This window comes from Euleptes europaea, chromosome 12 (assembly GCF_029931775.1).
Source record: "Euleptes europaea isolate rEulEur1 chromosome 12, rEulEur1.hap1, whole genome shotgun sequence".
NCBI lineage: Eukaryota > Metazoa > Chordata > Lepidosauria > Squamata > Sphaerodactylidae > Euleptes > Euleptes europaea.
Window position 1 is genome coordinate 31,780,402 of NC_079323.1, and position 18,703 is coordinate 31,799,104.

Consider the following 18,703-nt stretch of genomic DNA (forward strand, 5'->3'; position numbering starts at 1 on the left):
CCGTATTAATAAATTTGACTTGACTTCATGCCAATTAGAAAATTTTAGTCACATAGATCAAAGTAATAATTTGGATAACACTGATTAAGTGGCGTAGTGAAAGAAAGTTAGACTGCCATACCTTACAGGGATTTTGTGAAGATAAAATGGCAGCCAGAGTGGTGGGCATGTAGCCTGGCTTGATTTCTTCCCAACCCATGTGCAGGTATACCACAGATCACAGCTAGACCCCTCAGACTGTGGTGACCCAAGGAAGTGTTAGCCCACTCCATGTTGTTATTTGGGAAACAATACCATCCCAAGGGAGGGGACAGCATCTCAGTTGGCTTCACTGGCAACAGGTGTGGTGAACGCCTTTGTGTTTTCTAAATAAAAAAATTAAAATGTCAAATTATACAGTGCTTAAGTGCTACAGGGAACTGAGCTTTATTAGTAATATAATTGAGGCAGAAGTATTACAAATTTTTTTAAGGATGAATGGGAATAGGCTACACATTTTTAAAATGATTAATCTTTTCTTCTTCTCATTTATATATAAAACATACCGTGCCCCCATCTATTGGACACAACTTTAAGAAAAGCCTTTTAGTTAGAATAGTGCAAATATAGGGCCTTTCTCGTTAAACTGATGTCTTTATTATTACTTGAATGAAATCAACCTAGATGATAGCATCACTTTTGTTCCTTAGTGACAGTTCCTCAGGCACTCTTTTGGTTATGACTGCATTAAACGAGCAAACCTCCAGGTGATGGATAGTTCAACACTTCTTTACATAGCTGGCAACCAGGTAGTTCTTCTGGACTTGAAATTAAAGGGTCAAAGATACCTTCGAAGCTCAAGTGGTGGAGGGATTGGAGTCATCACGGTAAGATTATTTATTTTATCTTGGAAGATCTTTTTCTTGAGTTCACCTTTAGTAGTCGAATAAGCAGGGCTATTTGGGTAAGTTCTTATCTTTCCTTGAGAAATATTTTGGTCTGTAATTCACAGTGCAGCTGTCTGTTCCCATTTTCAAGACATGTGATGGTCAGCTGCCTTCTAAGGAGCTTTCCCAGTCATAGAACCTTGTGATAGACAGGGAGTTTGAATAGAATTCTGAGAATGGCAGTTGGAGGGTTCTGACAGTTGAAAACACACTGTTGACTAGGAGAGAAGTTAAAAGACAGAGCTTGGAGACAGTGGTATGACCTGCAAGCTGTCTGGTGGAGGATTCTCCTCTGGAGTGAAAAGGAACACATTTGGGTTTTGGATCAGGAATGACCCATAACCGATTATTTAGAGTAATAGCTCTAAGGTTGATAGAGTGATCCCTAAGAGTTTAACAGGAAATAGCTCTGGTGAAAGGAGTGATCCCATGCTAGTTTAAAGAAGTAAACTGGCGAAGTGTGTTAATGTTCCTAACTCCGCAAACTAAAGAACCACTGTGTAAAAAAAGCTTAAGTTTAAGAAACAAACCAGTGGCTGCCAAGAGAAATCACTCTCAGTAGAAAATAAAAGTTTAAACACTTGTATGAGAACCACCTTGTTACATTTGGAATGTAACACTTTTACATAACCATCTCAAGTTCCTCAATTGTGTTATTCTGTTACAAACCACATTCCTGTTATGAAGCTTTGCTAACCGGACTTTTAAATCCCCCAAAAGAGACAAATAAATTATTTTTAAGTGCCATATATTTAAGTGCCATATATTTCTGACCTTTTATAGAAAATAAGGGATATATCATAATTTGTGGCAATGGTGTCATAACAAGTTAAATGTCTCAACACATAGTAAAAGTTGATGTGAGAACAAAAATTTAAAAAAATTTAAACAAGGGGAATTCCATCATAGCTTGTCATAAGTTGTATACTGTCTTAAGTTTCATCTTATATAATAATGGCACATGATTCAGGTTGCCTCTCTGATACCTTTTTCTTTTAAAACAAATAGGGAGCCACTGGTTCCAGTGTTCTATGGATAACACTGAGTAGGTTTTTCTGGAGATCTACAAACAATAAAGTTGAGGAGAGCTCAGACAAGGCTGGAATTCGTAGACCAAACTATGGCTTGTGTCCATAATTTATTTCACAATGTATCATTTATTAATCAGCACTTTAGTAGAGAGAGATGCAAAAGGAATAATTAGGTGAAAAGAGTCTTTGTTTCTACTAGGTACACCCTAATAAAACATACTTTGCTGTAGGAGAAAAGGGGTGGAAGCCAAACATGATTATCTATGAATATCCTTCCTTAAGGCCCTACAGAGTATTACGAGGTAGGTTAAATTCTATATTGCCTTTCCCACTTTCACATCTATAGAGCAGAACAAATCATTTCAAAAGAGTCACAGTGTGTTAGTTTGTTGCAACAAATACTTAAGAGACCAGAAGTAAAGCAACAAGCCCACACATCCTACGTAACTGGTTTATTTTCTATTATCAGCAGTGTTACTTTAGTGTCTGAATATAATGTAAGTAGATTTGCTCGCCCTAATGTACTCCAGAACAATTAAAGAAATTAAATGAAAGCTGACAATCAAGCTCTGTGCAATTGAGGGTTTTTATTTATTTGATGTGTGCTCAGTCAAATGATAAAATGTTGTGAAGGAACATGCAATGTGAAATAATTCAAGTACAGTAGTGTCTGTAACCTTTAAGTAGATTTTAGTGGGTTAAAGGGCACAGAGACAATATGAGAAGGAAGGTCTTTCAGTGCACTTTATGTTTATACATACTGCATAGTTGCTACTTTCTGAATAGCTGGCAAAACAATATTTTTACCTGATTGCTTGTATGTCACCAAGAAACCTGTTGTATATTCTTATTTTCAGGTGGAACAGAGGCAGCATACGCATTTGCTGACTTTAATCGTTCTGGCACTATGATAGCCACTGTTGGGAGCAGCCCTGATTATATGTTGACAGTTTGGGACTGGAAACAGGAAAAGATTATATTGAGATCGAAGGCGTTTTCACAAGATGTTTTTAAAGTTACTTTCTCTCCTGAAAATGAAGAACAACTAACCACATCTGGTTCAGGACACATAAAGTAAGCTAGCTATCAGTTGAGTTTTATGTGAAGGAACCAGAATGTCATGATGATATGTTTGTAATATATACAAATGATAATGATTATCTGGGGTATTTGTCTTTTGAACAATAGCTGAACTGTATCCGTCATTAAAATAAAATAGAATTGAATTTTACCATCTGTTTGTAAACATTGCTAAGATCATGACCAACGAATCTGTTTCTCCCTCCCCCCATTTTGTTTTGTAACATCCAGCCTGATAAAAAATTCTGGGGAACTTGAAAGCTTGCACATTATTTTATGTCATTTTGGTTGGTATTAAAAAGTGTTATGTGAATTTTGTTCATTTCTTTAATGCATAAAGCATAACAATCATAGAGTGTAACTATGGGAAATCTGTTTTTGGATCTTTAATTTTACTTCAGAGCAACCATGCCTCCTCTTAGAACTGGGCCATGGAGGATGAGGGGGATCCTAACCCTTTTCCCCTGGCTTTGACATTTTCCTGCTCTGACAGTGGATTCCTGAGCCGGTGGCGTGCGCGGGGGGGGGGGGGGGAGGCACCGCAGCGGTGCCTCCTAAGCAGTTCCCCACACGCCGAAAACATTTAAAAAGCCTTTTGTGGCTTTTTACATTTTAAATGGGGCTTTTCGCCCCACAGAGAACAGCGAGGCTACGCCTGCCAAAAAACAGCCGCCACGGCGACCGGAGACCAGCGTCCTGGCCTCCACGCTGGCGCTGGGGCCACTAATGCAGGCATAAGTAGCTGGCATGGAGGGCCCCAACGCCAGCGCAGCGCCTTCTTGGCCTCCTAAGGTCTTTCGCCCTTAAGGATCAGGAATGTTCTGTGAATGCCCTTTCCCCCCCATCATTCTATTTGTCCCAGGTATATACAGGTAGTTTGGGCAGTTTAGATTGGGGAAATGATGCGAGAAGGGAAGAGATTATCTCTCCCACCCCTTTCCAAATCTCTTTAGCTCTGTAGCTCTTCTGCACCTGATCTAGGAGTACCCTAAAATTGCTTCTGATGTACCATTCAATTTAATGCATTACTGAACAAGCATGGCTTGCCTTTTAAAATGCTGTCCATTGGATTAGCACATGAATCACTAAATGAGTAAGCATTTATTGCTTCCTAATTTTTCCACATTTTTCCAGTCTTCCCACAAGTAAAATGGTTTACAAAATGGCTTCTGAATGTAGTAGAAGAAACTGTCATTTTGAGGGACTAGTTGTGTGGCCAGCCATTCCTGGACAATGCCACCATATTTCAGATTCTCAGACTGTCCAAAGAAAGGGTAACTATTGGTACTAATGTGAAAATGGTGAGAATAGAGCCAGAGCATGTATTACCTACTTCCAGCAAAGCTATCTGGTCAATTGCTTTAATTGTCCTAAATCTCCTGTTTATAAATGGCCTCTGCATCTGATGCCCAGCTTTGACTGGTGTAGTATCAGTTTACAAAAGCTGGTTGGCCAATGTTGGGTCATTAAATGGCACAAATTGCCAACATTATTTTAAAGCCTTGCTCACAATTTATCCCTCAAAGTATGGTTTGAACCTCAGCAAATTTATCCTGCAGTCATAAAATCAACCAGATTGTACCATTTTTGTACAGATATGATCAGATTAAAATCCATCAGTCCAGTTTGTTCCCATGTTAAATTTCCATTTAGATGGTTCTTTTGTAGTAAGAGGTATTTGTCTAATCTGGTGAACTGGGTTGGTTTCCCAGCTCCTACACATGAAGCCAGCTGTGTGACCTTGGGCTAGTCACAGTTCTCTGAACTCTCTCAGCCCCCCTACCTCACAGGGTGTCTGCTGTGGGAAGAGGAGGGGAAGGAGATTGTAAACCGGTTTGATTCTCCTTAAAAAGGTAGAGAAAGTTGGCATATAAAAACCAATTCCTCCTCCTCTTCCTCTTTTCCTCCTCTTCTTAGCATGGAGAGCAATTCCTTGGGTACATGTAGAAAGTAAAGTTATATACCAGTGGATGTAATGTTTTCCTATGTTCTTATGAAGTCAAGATACATATAGATATTTACCCAAAACAAATAAATTACAAATATTGGAGTCACCCTGTGCTAAAAATATAGCACACAATATAAGACACAATGAAGGGCTTTAAAGTCCTATTAATTTAATTTAAACCATACAGAAAATGTTTAAATATGCAGTTGATTGTGCCTATAGTTATCCCAAATTTGTCAGTATGTATGAAAGGTTGACAGCCTTTAAAAAAAATAAGAATGTAGTAGCTGTTGCAGAGGTAACTTTGATTTTTGTATGGTTAGGTTTTGGAAGATGGCACTTACTTTCACTGGTCTGAAACTACAAGGAGCTTTGGGTAGGTTTGGGAAAACAGCATTGACAGACATTGAAGGATATGTGGAGCTGCCAGATGGGAAGGTAAGGAATATTTTAACCCTTTCACATGCGAGTCTTTCAAGACAATAAACTAAAACCCACCGTTTCTATTCATGTTAGTCTTGATCCAAAACGACAAGAATTATCCAGAGTTTTAAATTACATAAAAAAACATTTGGTATGCATCTTGTATCATCGTGATTTACTTTGCTCCATATTTACAAGCATAGAGCAGGACCTGTAAAACAGAAATATTCTGCCAGGCCTATAGTTGAGGGCAGCTACTATTTTGTCATCAGTGCTGACCTCCCTACCCCCCCCCCCACTTTTCCTTATGTTGTTCCATCTAAATGGGGAGGACCCAAACTGTTCTTTAACTCTTCAGGGGTCTCCGTGCTTTAATGTTGAGCGCCATCTGTTCTAATCTGTTTATGTGTTCAATATTTAATCTTAATGAATAACTGATGAAATGGGGCTGTTTAAATTGTTTATTGATCCATGTCATTGTAACTTTATTGTTTTATTGTATTTAGTGCGGATGATGTTAACTGCCCTGAGCCTGGCCTTGGCCGGGGATTGAGAGTGGTATAAAATCAAAATAAATTTTAAATTACAAACTGAGTGATAATTTGAGGGGATGGCGGATCGTCTTGTAATTAAAAAGGAGTATTACAACTTGGAGCAAGGGAAATTCATATGAGTCCATTCTTTTTTTATTTGATGGCGTTACTAAATAGATTTAGGTCTTACAAACAGGTATCGCAACATTTTGTTGAGAAAATATATTTACTGGCTGTGTTTGAGGAAATATATTTACTGGCTGTGTAGAGATGAAGCTGTCACAGAATGTAATATATTCTATCGTATCTCTTTTATGAATGGATCTGATACAATGTATTATGTTTCATTTTCATAAAAGGTGCTTTCAGGGTCAGAATGGGGCAACATGCTGCTCTGGGAAGGGGGCCTCATAAAAGTGGAACTTTGTCGGCCTGGCCATAAAACTTGCCACCATGGTCCCATTAATCAGTTAATTCTGGATGAAGGAGAATTGGTCACTGTTGGATCAGACGGATACATCAGAGTGAGTGTTTTCTTAAAAACAGACATGTTGTGAACTGACATATTGCCTAGGTCCAATTCAAATGGGGGCAGCTCCACCACTTCAAGAGGCAGTTTCCTGCTTTCTTTGAAAGGCCTTCTCCGAAGTTAAGGAAAGTCTTGAGATATTCCCTATCAGAAATGAAGCATAGCCATTAGAAAGATATTTTATGTCTTTTTCCATGTGTCAGTGGATGCTCATTCGTGAGGATGTGGTTAGATCTTGCCACTGAGCAATAGAGACTTGTTAAGGATTTAAAGGTAGTGCCCAGGTTGACCTGAACTTGTAAGATCTTGGAAGCTAAGCAGGGTCAGCCCTGGTTAGTGTTTGGATGGGAGACCACCCAGGAATACACAGAGGCAGGCAATGGCAAACCACCTCTGAACCTCTCTTGCCTTGAAAACCCTTCTAGGTCATCATAAGTCAGCTGCGACTTGACAGCCCTTTCCACTACCACCACCATGTACTATTCAGTTTTTATTGAAGTGTATTTTGATCCCAATAACTGTTTATAACATTTTAATGCCACTTTCTTCTATCATGGAACCTGAGGTGATATATATCACGTTTCCAGGAGCTTTGTCATTTATGCAGTTAGCTTCAGCAAGGATGCTGTATGCTGTGCCTTTCAAACCAACACATTTGCTACACTAATACATTCCGGAAGTTTCCTTGCTATGTTTTATTGACCCTTAATTTAATGTTTCATTCATTTTCATCTAGGATGCTATGAAGCGTGTTTTTCAAATAAAGTATCACTGATATCTTCCTTTATTACTAGTTTTTGAACCAAGGAACCTGTGGGGTAAAGCATGTTTTTATAGATTTTCTCCTATAAACAAACAATGTTGGCCATGAAGATAAACAGATAAGCCGACTTCCGGTGGTGCCGTTGGAGAGAGCACTCCATTTCCCCAGGCTGTCCTGGGAGAAATCCAAGTTTGCGTTATTTTTGGGGTACATAGATACCCCAATCCGACCCTTGCAAGTGGGTTGGAAAGCAGGAACTCCCTGCAGCCCGCAAACGCGGTTTGACCTCCTAGGTACTCTGAGGGGGCTTTTTTAAGCCCCTCGGAGTCCTAGACGCCGGTCCTGCGAGGGCACTAGGGAAGGACATCGCCAAAACGCAACTCTGGCAGCAAGCTCTACCCTCCACCGCCTTAATACCAACATAAGGACTACATAAAGAAAAGAACCTCACCTCTTGACACCCAAGTGAGTACAAAAGAAATCTTCGTCTACTTACTAGAAATTTGAACAGACGGGGGGTTGATAAGAATATTTCTGGGACCCCCACCCCTCCATAATCCGAACTGAAAAAGTTTGATCTGAGTTAGTCATCGGGATTAGCGACAGGAGCCTTATCGGATCGATCAGCCTAAACCATAACAAAGAGTCGGAAGGATACCTTTTAGATTGACAAGAATTATCACCAATGAGAAGGTCCGAAGGAAGGGGAGGGTGATCTCTCTTCCTGATTTTCCGGCGAATTCCTGCCACGTTTGCAGTAAGGGAGTGCCTGGAACGGAAGACTCTCTATAACACCCTCTCTATCATTGGAACTAAAACAACAGGAAGTAGCCGCGGGACTGAATATCCGTCGCACTCGAGTTACTTTCAAATCATTCCTGAAGGAATAACCATCGAGAAGAGGCGATAGAAGGTCTGCAGCACTAGCAACTTCCTGTTTACTTCCTGATTAACCCGATCTAGAGCGACCGAAAAAACTCACTGGTATTTTAAAACTTTAAAATGCAATTTTAAAGCCAATTTCGACTCTTTTCAACCCGAAAAAATTATTAGGCTGATCTTTGAACTATCATCTTTTAACCAGCACCTTAAAGGCCCTGTCGGTGGACATGTATTTTACCAGCTTTTTTTGAATGTAAATGTCTCGACCCCGCTCTGGCTCACTACACAGCCCTGCCTATACTAAACTAAGGGACTCTTTACAAACCTCGACCATGGAAAAAAAGTTACAAGATATGCTAACTAAACAAACTGAGGCAACAAATAAACAGTTTGAACAGATGTCTACACAGATGGCACAGTTGACTTCTATGATGACAAATCTTGGTCAAGCATCCCAAGCTATTAATCAGAAGTTGGATGTGGTCACTGGAGACTTGAAAGAAGTAAAAACTCAAATGACTGTTATGAAGACAGATATGCAAGCGATGGATGTATCAATTAAGAAAGTGATGGATGAGCACAAGGACACAAAGAAAAAATTAACAAGCCAAGAAAAACAGATTGAAACAATACAAGCGGATCAGATGGCGGCAAAAAATCAAATGGCAATGATGGAGATGAGAGTGAGAGAGACCAATCTTCGTATACGCAATTTTCCAGATATGATGGGAGACAATAAAGAATCTGCAATACCAAATTTGGCCTACTTATTTCAGATAGATGAACAAGAATTAAAACAAGCCATTAATAGAATATACAGGATACCACTACCTGCTAGAATGAGAAGATCTAAGCCAAGAGATTTGATGATAGTGTTCTATGACACCAGAGTTAAAGATAAGATTATGAAGATTCATTATGAAAATCCAGTGTCAGCAGGAGATTCCTCTCTTATACTACTGAAGGATATTCCAAGGCATCTACTTTCACAGAGGAATAACTACAAAGACTTTGTGTCTATACTGAAAGCTAATGGTATCAAATACCGTTGGATTATGCCACAAGGTTTGGCTTTCACCTATAAGGAAGTGAAAACGACAATTCTATCCCAAGCAGATGTGGGGAAATTTCTGAGAAAATATAAAATGGACCTTAAAGAATTACCTGGAGAGAAGGAGGAAGAAGAAGAGGAAGAAGAAGAGGTACAGGGTGCAGAAGGTGGTACCAAACTATAGACTTTTTATTTTGCTAAAAAACACTACATTATGGCAAAAGCAATTTCTTGGAATGTAAATGGACTGAATGAGAAAACTAAAAGGGCTAGAATCTTCAAATATCTACAGAAATATAAATACTCCCTAATTTGCCTACAAGAAACCCATATAGCTTCAAAGCATAAAAAATACTTGGAGAAACAGGTGCTTGGACAAGCATTTATTGCTTCTGCTAAAACTAAAACAAAGGGAGTGGTAATCTATGCCCACCCCAGTCTCTGTCCAGAACTAGTATATAAAGACAATGAAGGAAGAATTGTAATTATCAGAACTAAAATATTGGGACAAAGGACAATAGTGGTTGGAATCTATGCACCCAATGAAGGGAAAAAATCCTTCTATGAAAAATTACACGACCTGATAGCCCAGTACGCAAAAGACCAAATTTTATTGATGGGCGACTTCAATGGAATTATTCTCCCATCTCTGGACAAAAAATCAAAAGCAAAAGATATTAATGATGGATGCTTGCCTAAAACTTTCTTTGCCATGGCTTCAGAATTAGAATTACAAGACATTTGGAGAACAATGAATACAACAGCTAAAGAATACACCTTTTATTCAGCAAGACATGATTCACACTCCAGAATCGATATGATATGGGCCAGTAAATCAATTTTCACGCAACTACGTAAAATTCATATTTTACCTAGAACTTTTTCTGATCACAATCCTGTTACCTTTGATTGGAACAATAAACAAGCATTTAGATGGCGAATGAACGATAAACTTTTAAAAGACAACAAGATACAAAAGGAATTACAGGTTTTAATGAAAGACTTTTTTGAAATTAACCTTAATGGGGAAACTTCTTTAAATACAGTTTGGGACGCATTCAAAGCTGTCCTGAGAGGTTTTATGATACAGAAACACTCGGCCTGGAAGAAGACTCAATTGCAATTTACAAACAACATACTTTGGAATTTACAAAATTTGGAGCAGAAATTGGTAACGGTAACACAGGAAGAGGAGAGAAGAGAAATTCAAATACAGATTTCTGCATCTAAACACCAATTAAATTTGGTAATAATGGAGGAAATGAATAAAAATCTGAAACTTGCTAAACAAAAGTATTTTGAATATGCAAATAAACCAGGAAAATTTTTAGCAACACAACTGAAGGATTCATTTCAAAAGAAGATCATAACAAAAATCCAAACTGCTAAAGGACCAGTTTATTCAACTTCAGAAATTCAGAAAGAATTTGTTTCATTTTACTCTAAGTTATATCAGAAAGAAAATACTCCAAAACAGAAAATAGATAAATTTCTAAACTCAATACAGATGAAATACAATGACCCAGAGAGAATGTATTGAAGCTCCAGTAACAAGGGAAGAAATACAAGAAGCAATACTGAGACAAAAAACGGATAAAACACCTGGACCAGATGGAATTACTGCACTATTTTATAGAACATTTAGTGACAATTTAGTTGGATTTTTTGGTTCACTTTACAATGCAATTTTGGACGAGGGAACATCCCCGGAGACTTGGTCACACGCATTTATATCACTGATACCCAAAGAAGGAAGAGATCCAGAAAAAACATCTAATTACAGACCTATATCGCTCTTAAATGTGGATTACAAAATTTTTGCTTCGGTTTTGGCATGTAGGATAAAGCAATTCATTAAGGATCTTATACATGAGGACCAAGCAGGTTTTATACCAGGAAGGCAAATAAAAGACAATGTAAGAATTTTACTAGATTCACTGGAATATTATGACCAGAATATTCAACAAACTGCGGCTTTTGTATTTTTGGATGCAGAAAAAGCCTTTGATATGGTCTCTTGGAACTTCTTGAAACGGATTTTGGATAAATTGAACTTTGGAGATCGTTTTCAGAAAGGTATATCGGCTATTTATAACTCCCAACAAGCTAAAATTTTGGTTAATGAATCAATGTCAGATAACTGCCAAATCACGAAAGGGACTAGACAGGGATGTCCCTTGTCTCCACTTTTATTTTTGTTGGTGTTGGAACCGCTATGTGTGAAACTAAGAAGTATGGAGGACATCCGCGGGCTAAGAATTAAAAAACATGAATTTAAGTTGAGAGCATTCGCGGATGACCTACTGCTAATTTTGGAAAACCCAACACAGTCAATGAATATACTTCAGGAGACTTTGGATGATTTTGGAAAAGTATCAGGCTTTAAAGTGAATCAAGAAAAAACAAAGATAATATTTAAAAATTTATCGGAAATACAACAACAGGAATTTATATCATATACTGGCTGGGAGAAAGCTAACAAAGTTAAATACCTGGGAATTTGGATTACTGCAAAGAATAAAGATCTGTTAACCAACAATTACCTCAAGTTATGGGGTAAGATTAAAACTGATATGATTATATGGTCAAACAAAAAATTGTCATTAATGGGACGTATCTCAACGATCCAAATGAATGTCTTACCGAGGATGCTCTTCTTATTCCAAAATTTACCAATAATATCACAAACTAAATATTTTGAAACTTGGAGGAAAGACATTTCAAACTTCATCTGGCAAGGAAAAAAACCAAGGACTGCTTATAAATACTTGGTGGATCTAAAAACTAGAGGAGGTTTAGCACTGCCTAATTTTCAACTCTATGCTGAAGCGGTAGCTTTAGTATGGCTAAAAGACTGGATGAATTTGTCAAATGTACGTTTGTTAGACTTGGAAGGTTATAATAACTTAAGTGGATGGCATGGTTATTTGTGGTATGATAAAATTAAATTACAAGCAACATTTCGTAATCATATAATCAGGTCCTCTCTACTTCGTATCTGGATGAGATATAAACACATTTTGGAACCAGAAACACCGATGTGGATATCGCCCCAAGAAATGCTAACTTTGCGCCCACTTAGACCAGACAAATTTATTACTTATCAAGATCTAATTAATTGGGAAGGAAAGAAATGCTCACTAAAAGACTTTCAACTTCTTAAGGATGATTTACAATGGCTTCAATACTACCAAATCAAATCAGTTTTTGTACAAGATGCTAAAAAAGGTTTCTCTAAAGAAAAATCTCCTTTTCAAAGGATTCTACTAGACAATAATACAAAGCTGATTTCTAAAATGTATAATCTCCTTTTAACAATATACTGTGAGCAGGACACGATTAAACCAACTATGATCGATTGGGCTCAAAATGTGGGACATGATATTGTTTTAAATAAATGGGAAAGATTATGGTCTAAAGATTTAAAAGGAATAAAAGCACAGTCAGTGCGAGAAAACATTTATAAAATGATGTATAGATGGTATCTAACACCTAAGAAAATTGCAAAGATTTATAAAACGATGTCCCCTACTTGTTGGAAATGTAACAAAGAAATTGGTTCCTTTTATCACATGTGGTGGACCTGTGACAAAGCCAAAGACTTCTGGGACATGATCTATAATGAATTGAGATTAATACTACAAAAGAATATACCCAAAACACCAGAAATGATGTTATTGAGTATGATTCCAGACGACTTAGCAATACAAAGAACTTTTTTGATTTATGCCACAACAGCTGCGAGACTGCTTTATGCAGCGAAATGGAAAGGGCTAGAAACTCCCGAGAAAAAAGACTGGATTGTTAAAATGTTTGAACTGGCAGAAATGGCAAAACTCACAGCTATTCTAAATGAAGAAAATGACGTTCGGTTTTTGGGGGAATGGGGGGCGTGGATGCAATATTGTGAATATGAGTTAAAATTGGGAAGAATGGAAGAATATTTTCTAATCTGATCCAGAGGATTATTTTTGATCTTTTTTATATTGAATAAGCATAATTATATTTACTAACAGATTATGGTTTTTTATATATGGTATTGATATTTTATTAAGATTAGATTACCTATGACGGGATGAACTTTTTATTAAGAGGCAGATAGAGGTGAAGGGGAAGTCAAAAAATTTTCCATTTCTTTTTTTTCTTTTTTCTTTTCTCTTTTTTACTATATGATATGGAATTATAACAACTTTAGGTTAGAATTGAAATTTGATATTGTTATAGATGTTGTTTAATGCAATGGAAAATTTCTATCATAAAACCCAATAAAATTTATATATAAAAAAAAAGAAGATAAACAGATAAGCCTAGGAAGATGAGAGTAGAGAATATTTCAAGAGCTATTCTCCAGATTGTTTAACACTTACTCGTTATGTTTCATTAATATCATTTAAAAGTCTAAGCTAATTGCATTAACTTGACTTTACCATTCAGAGTCGAGAGTCTGACACAAGGAGAAGGAAAGTCTGACACAAGTAGAAGGCATGGGGTACCTTGTACTTGAAACCTAGTACTTTGAAATTAATTGAGATGCAGGGAAGCTTGTGGTACGTAGATCATAGGTTGACAATTTGGATGTTTCTTATCCAGATGAATTACAGTAGCTCTTTCAAATTGGTGTTCTTGTCAATTAAGTGAGAGTGTGATATCCTTTTGAGAAATCCTTCAGCTTTTCTCAGAAGAGGTATTAGTATGTGTGTGAGTTTTCTAAATTTATTGAGTTGGATCCTAGGTTGTCATTTTGCCAGAGTTAACAGCAACGTCACTTCCACTAGCAGAGGGAAGGGGAATTGATTTCCAATTCCCACTTTGCCCCCTCCACTCTGCTCTTGAGGGTTCTTTGACCCCCAGGAGCAGAACTTGAGGAAGGGGCTTTGTGTGCTACCGTTGGAACTTCACTCTGCTGATTTTAGACAAGAGCCAGCACATTATTTATTTTAAAACCTGTCTCCAAAAATGGAGTTGGAAGCAAGTTCCAAGGAAAAGCTTAAAAGAAAAACCCACACTAAATCATGGTACTGCAGCAGTTCAAGAGACATCATAGAAACAACAGACAATCCAAAACTTACCAGAAATGAGAGAAGAGTCATTTGGAGTGGCGTTGCCATTTGAAAATGAAGGACCTCTTTTGTTCCAAATTCTTTGAAGGTGTGGGATTTTGAAACAATAGACACTGCTGATATTGTGGATGATTCTGGACTGCTGGAGATGGAACACATGAACGAGCTTTTAGTTGGCAAAAACGTCAACTTGAACTGTATGGTGAAAATTCATGAACGTGGAGAACCTTTTTGGTATGCTCAGGTGAGAGTTGTTTTGATCCTTCTAAAATTGTATAACAAATTATTTGAGGACACATGTTCTATAGCAGCAATAATCATCAGTATCTTGGCCATGATTCTGTAGTAGAATATAAATCGATGATGCCATGGTGGCACATGATGGAAAAGCCTCAGAATCAGCTAAGGGGATTTCTAGATCTTTACGCTACTCTATGGCGCCATCATAATGGTGTCCTGCCTAATCAGCTCTCGTTATTAGGCCAGACATAGTTCTGTAGTACATCTTGCCAGTTGCCGTTCCTCAAACAACCACACAGCCCCAATTAGAGGAGACTGCAGGTCTCCGTTACGCAGTAGAAGTAGAGTTGTGTTTGTCCCAGTTCATACTCCCAGGAAATATATTAGTCTGCAATAATGGTTAGGTCAGATCTCTAGGTAATGAATCAAGATTGTTTGTATATTGAATGATGTGGGCCTACTAAATATCCTTTCCTTTTAAAAATGAACAAGGCAATAATCAGTGGGAAAAGTTAGTTAATGATTTCAGTTGTATTCAAGGGCAGCTAACTTTCTCTGGATTGGAGGTAGTGTCTTTACAAGTGTAAGTATGTGTGTAGTAACAGCTGCTTTTAATTGTTTTCTTCTTTAGGACTCTAATGGAGCCATCTGGAAGCTTGATCTGAGTTTTGCAAATGTCGTAAGCTTTTCTTTTCTCTTTCTCTGTCCTTTCCATCATTTAATTTTATACATGGTTTATATTTGATGGATAAATAGAGGCATATCTTTTATATTTGAAGGTGTAAAATTCTAATGGTGTATGATAAATTCAAAAACCCAATAGCACTAGTGATTTATCTTTTTATTACTATCAAACACCAACGTTTTGACACAGAACAAGTGCATATATTTTAAATGAACAGCTCAAGTTATTTTCATTAAAAATAGAGAAATTTAGATTAACATTTTTATTATATTGTTCATTCAAGCATCATAAACAAGACTTTTGCTTATAATGGCTGCTGTACTGTCATCATATGAGAGGATCTCTTCCATCAAATATTCTGCTAATCTTTTGCTGTAATCAATGTGGCTGTGAGTTTGATGGACAGGCAGACCAAAGAAGGAACCTATTTGTTGCTTCTTCAAAGCCAATAGTATAATTACACAGTCACTATCAAAATCCTTGGTGTTGTATTTACTTATGTTGTCTGTATCCAGTCTTAAACTTACCTTTTAGATTGAACATTAGGTGCCCCCTTTTGAATGCCCAGCACAAAACATTTAAAGGACGTGATTTTCAGAAGGCTCGGTTGTCTTTAGGTATACTTTGCTCTTAAGCTGCTTTTGCAAATAGTCTTCTAAAGAACTCCGTTTCATGTTTATGTAGACCCATGATCCAGAATGTCTCTTTACTTTCCATTCTGGAAAGATAGAAGCCATTGCTGTTTCTCCAGTCACATACCTTATGGCCACCACTGCTCTTGACCGTGAGTACAACTCTTTCCACTCCTCCCCCAATTATTTTTAAAGACCGATATTAGTTATAGAAGAAGATTTGGATTTTATAAGCCGACTTTCTCTACTACTTAAGGAAGAATCAAACCCGCTTTCAATCACCTTCCCTTCCCCACAATAGACACCCTGTGAGGTAGGTGAGAGTGTGACTAACCCAAGGTCACCCAGCTGGCTTTGTGTGTAGGAGTGGGGACACAAATCCAGTTCACCAGATGAGCCTCTGCCGCTCATATGGAGGAGTGGGGAATCAAACCTGGTTTTCCAGATCAGAGTCCACTGCTCCAAACCACTGCTCTTAACCACTACACCACGCTGGCTCCCTGATGTATTCAGGGGATTGTCCGCTGATCTCTTACTGTGCACACGTGCAGTGGTGTAATTTCGTTTTTTCAGAGTCCACTGTAAGTGGGGGTGTTGGCCAATTAATTAATAAATCCTATACAGCCTGTTCTTCCATAAATGGTTTCATGTCCACATCTATGCAGTTGGGAGAAAAAAATGCTGTTTTCTGTTCTGTAAAATTCTAAAGAACAAGTAACCTAACAAAAATATTTATTTCCATTTGGAAAGATATAACCAAAAAAATTGGCAAGAAAGCATTACTGAATAAAGTTTGAATGGTTTTTAGGGGATGAATATTAATGGTGTCTATCTTTTTATGATGTTTGTATCCTGCCCTTTCAAGGAGTTCAGGCCAGTTCTTCCCTCCTCCTTTCATTCTTACAACCATCTGGTGCTGGAGATTAGACAGAGAAAGTATCTGGCTCAATGTCACCCCATGACAGAGTGAGGGATTTGAACCTGGATCTTTCCAGTCCCAGACTGACACTTTAATCACTATACTGCATGGGCTTTGTGAAGGAAATGGAGTTTTTCTTAAGAATGATCCTGAGTCTGATTAAGGACTAAACAAAGTGAGTTTATTCAGAAATCACAAACTTGGTAAACGACTGAGAGACAGGCTTATTTCTAACTAGGGTCCATAACTAACAGGGCAACATGCGGCCTGTTGCTCCTCTCTTTCACTGTAACAAGAAGGAAGAGGAGGGGTGCATTATGGGAACAAACAAGAACACAGGAAGAGAAGGGAGAAGGATCACAACCTTTCTATCTATCTAACTCTTACACTTGCTGCCCCCTGCTGATCTTCCTTTCTTTAATCAATCTTTGTGCACTAGACATTATATTTCCAACACTTTGCATGCTTTTAAAAGACAGAACATTAATTTTCACAACTATCCTGTGAGGTCAGGTACTCTAATGCTGCAGGTGAGAAATCGGAGAGAAAGCATCCTCTGGAAGTTATCAAACGGTTCTGATATGAACTCTGATTTTCCAAGTCCAGCACTACCGCTGTCGAAGGCATTACCGTATATACTCGCGTATAAGCCGAGTTTTTCAGCCCAAAAAAAGGGCTGAAAAAGCCGGCCTCGGAGGGAGGGAGGAGGGAGGGGGGAACTTACCGCCGCTGCCGCCATCGCCGCCGGGCCCGCGCGGCTCCCCCCAGCCAAGACTGGCCTGGGAGGGCCTTCTGCGGGGGGGGGGGGTGTTCGCCGCCTGCCTGCGCACCTGGATCTAAGTAAGCCTGCTTGGGGGGGGGGAGGGGTTATAAGCTGACGCTCGGCTTATACGCGGGTGCCTAATTTTTCCCCATTTTGGGGGATAAATTAGGCACCTCGGCTTATACGCCGGTCGGCTTATACACGGGTATATACGGCAATTTCCAAACTGCCAAACAGTTTCTTGTGAGAATTTTGATGACGCAAAAAGAAAGTTTTTTGTTATATTATAGCAAAAACATTTATTTAGTTTTTGAAAGTGAGGGAGGATAATGGCCTGTCACTTTCCCCTGCTCACTTGTTAAACTGTCTAATGCAGGTTCGGTGCGTATCTTTGACTTTGCTGATAAAATGCAGCTGACTGAGATGAAATTTAAACAGGGAGGAACAGCGCTAACCTGGGCACCAAAAGTGGTAAGTAGCGTTGGGATACTTACACCTGCTTGGATCTGTGCTTCTCTTCCCATTCCTAATTGCTGCCATGTACGTATGGCTAATTGTTTTGGGTGCATTAAGAGATTTGGAAGCTTGTTGTCTACCTTCTTCACCATTCCTCTTCCTCCTTTTTAATCCTTCTAGGTTTCTTTCATGGGTTTCTAGTTTTTAATGTATTTTATATTTGTTTTGTTTTTTAATGTATATTGCTACCTGCCTTGGGGTCTGTTCTCTTTAGGAAAAAAGGCAGGCGTACAAATGTTTAAAACAAATAAAAGCTTTCCCCTGTGTCCAAGAGTAAGAATACTTGGTAGGTTTGGGACATTCACCCCTCCCTTCGCTCACAGAGAAGTCTGGGGAAATTTCATACTCTTGAAGGGAGTGAAAGTATACTGTGCAAAAGAGACATGATTTCTGATCATTCGTTATAAGCAACTGCTCAGATTTTTTCTTGTGTGAGTGACTGAGGTGTGACTGAATAGTTCATCTTCAGAGTTTCACACCTGTCCAGGCGTGGGGTTGCTGGCAACCTGCCTGGGTTGTGTGTTTCAAAAAATGTTTCTTGGGTTTCTCCTTGCGTTCTTTTGGGGTATACTAGGTTGGTATTGCAGAGAAGTGAGAGGAAAGTTATCCTGGATTTTTAATTTGGTTGTGGTTTTGTGGTATTTTATATTTATGTATTCTTATATTTTTATCCCACCCTTCCCGAAATTAATTGTTTTGGAAAATATTTTTTAATCTGATTT

At 38.3% G+C, this 18,703-nt stretch overlaps 1 protein-coding gene across 1 annotated transcript in view; it reads left to right on the forward strand.

The window, feature by feature from the left end:
• The window catches only part of CFAP44 (cilia and flagella associated protein 44), a 72,193-nt gene that overhangs the window by 8,334 nt on the left and 45,156 nt on the right, over nt 1-18,703 (forward strand). Inside the window, exons 5-13 of the mRNA XM_056858167.1 lie at nt 704-866; nt 2,157-2,259; nt 2,815-3,031; nt 5,309-5,423; nt 6,301-6,465; nt 14,315-14,470; nt 15,098-15,145; nt 15,836-15,935; nt 17,842-17,936. Coding sequence (XP_056714145.1) covers nt 704-866; nt 2,157-2,259; nt 2,815-3,031; nt 5,309-5,423; nt 6,301-6,465; nt 14,315-14,470; nt 15,098-15,145; nt 15,836-15,935; nt 17,842-17,936 — 1,162 coding nt within the window. The remainder of the gene's footprint in view (nt 1-703; nt 867-2,156; nt 2,260-2,814; nt 3,032-5,308; nt 5,424-6,300; nt 6,466-14,314; nt 14,471-15,097; nt 15,146-15,835; nt 15,936-17,841; nt 17,937-18,703) is intronic.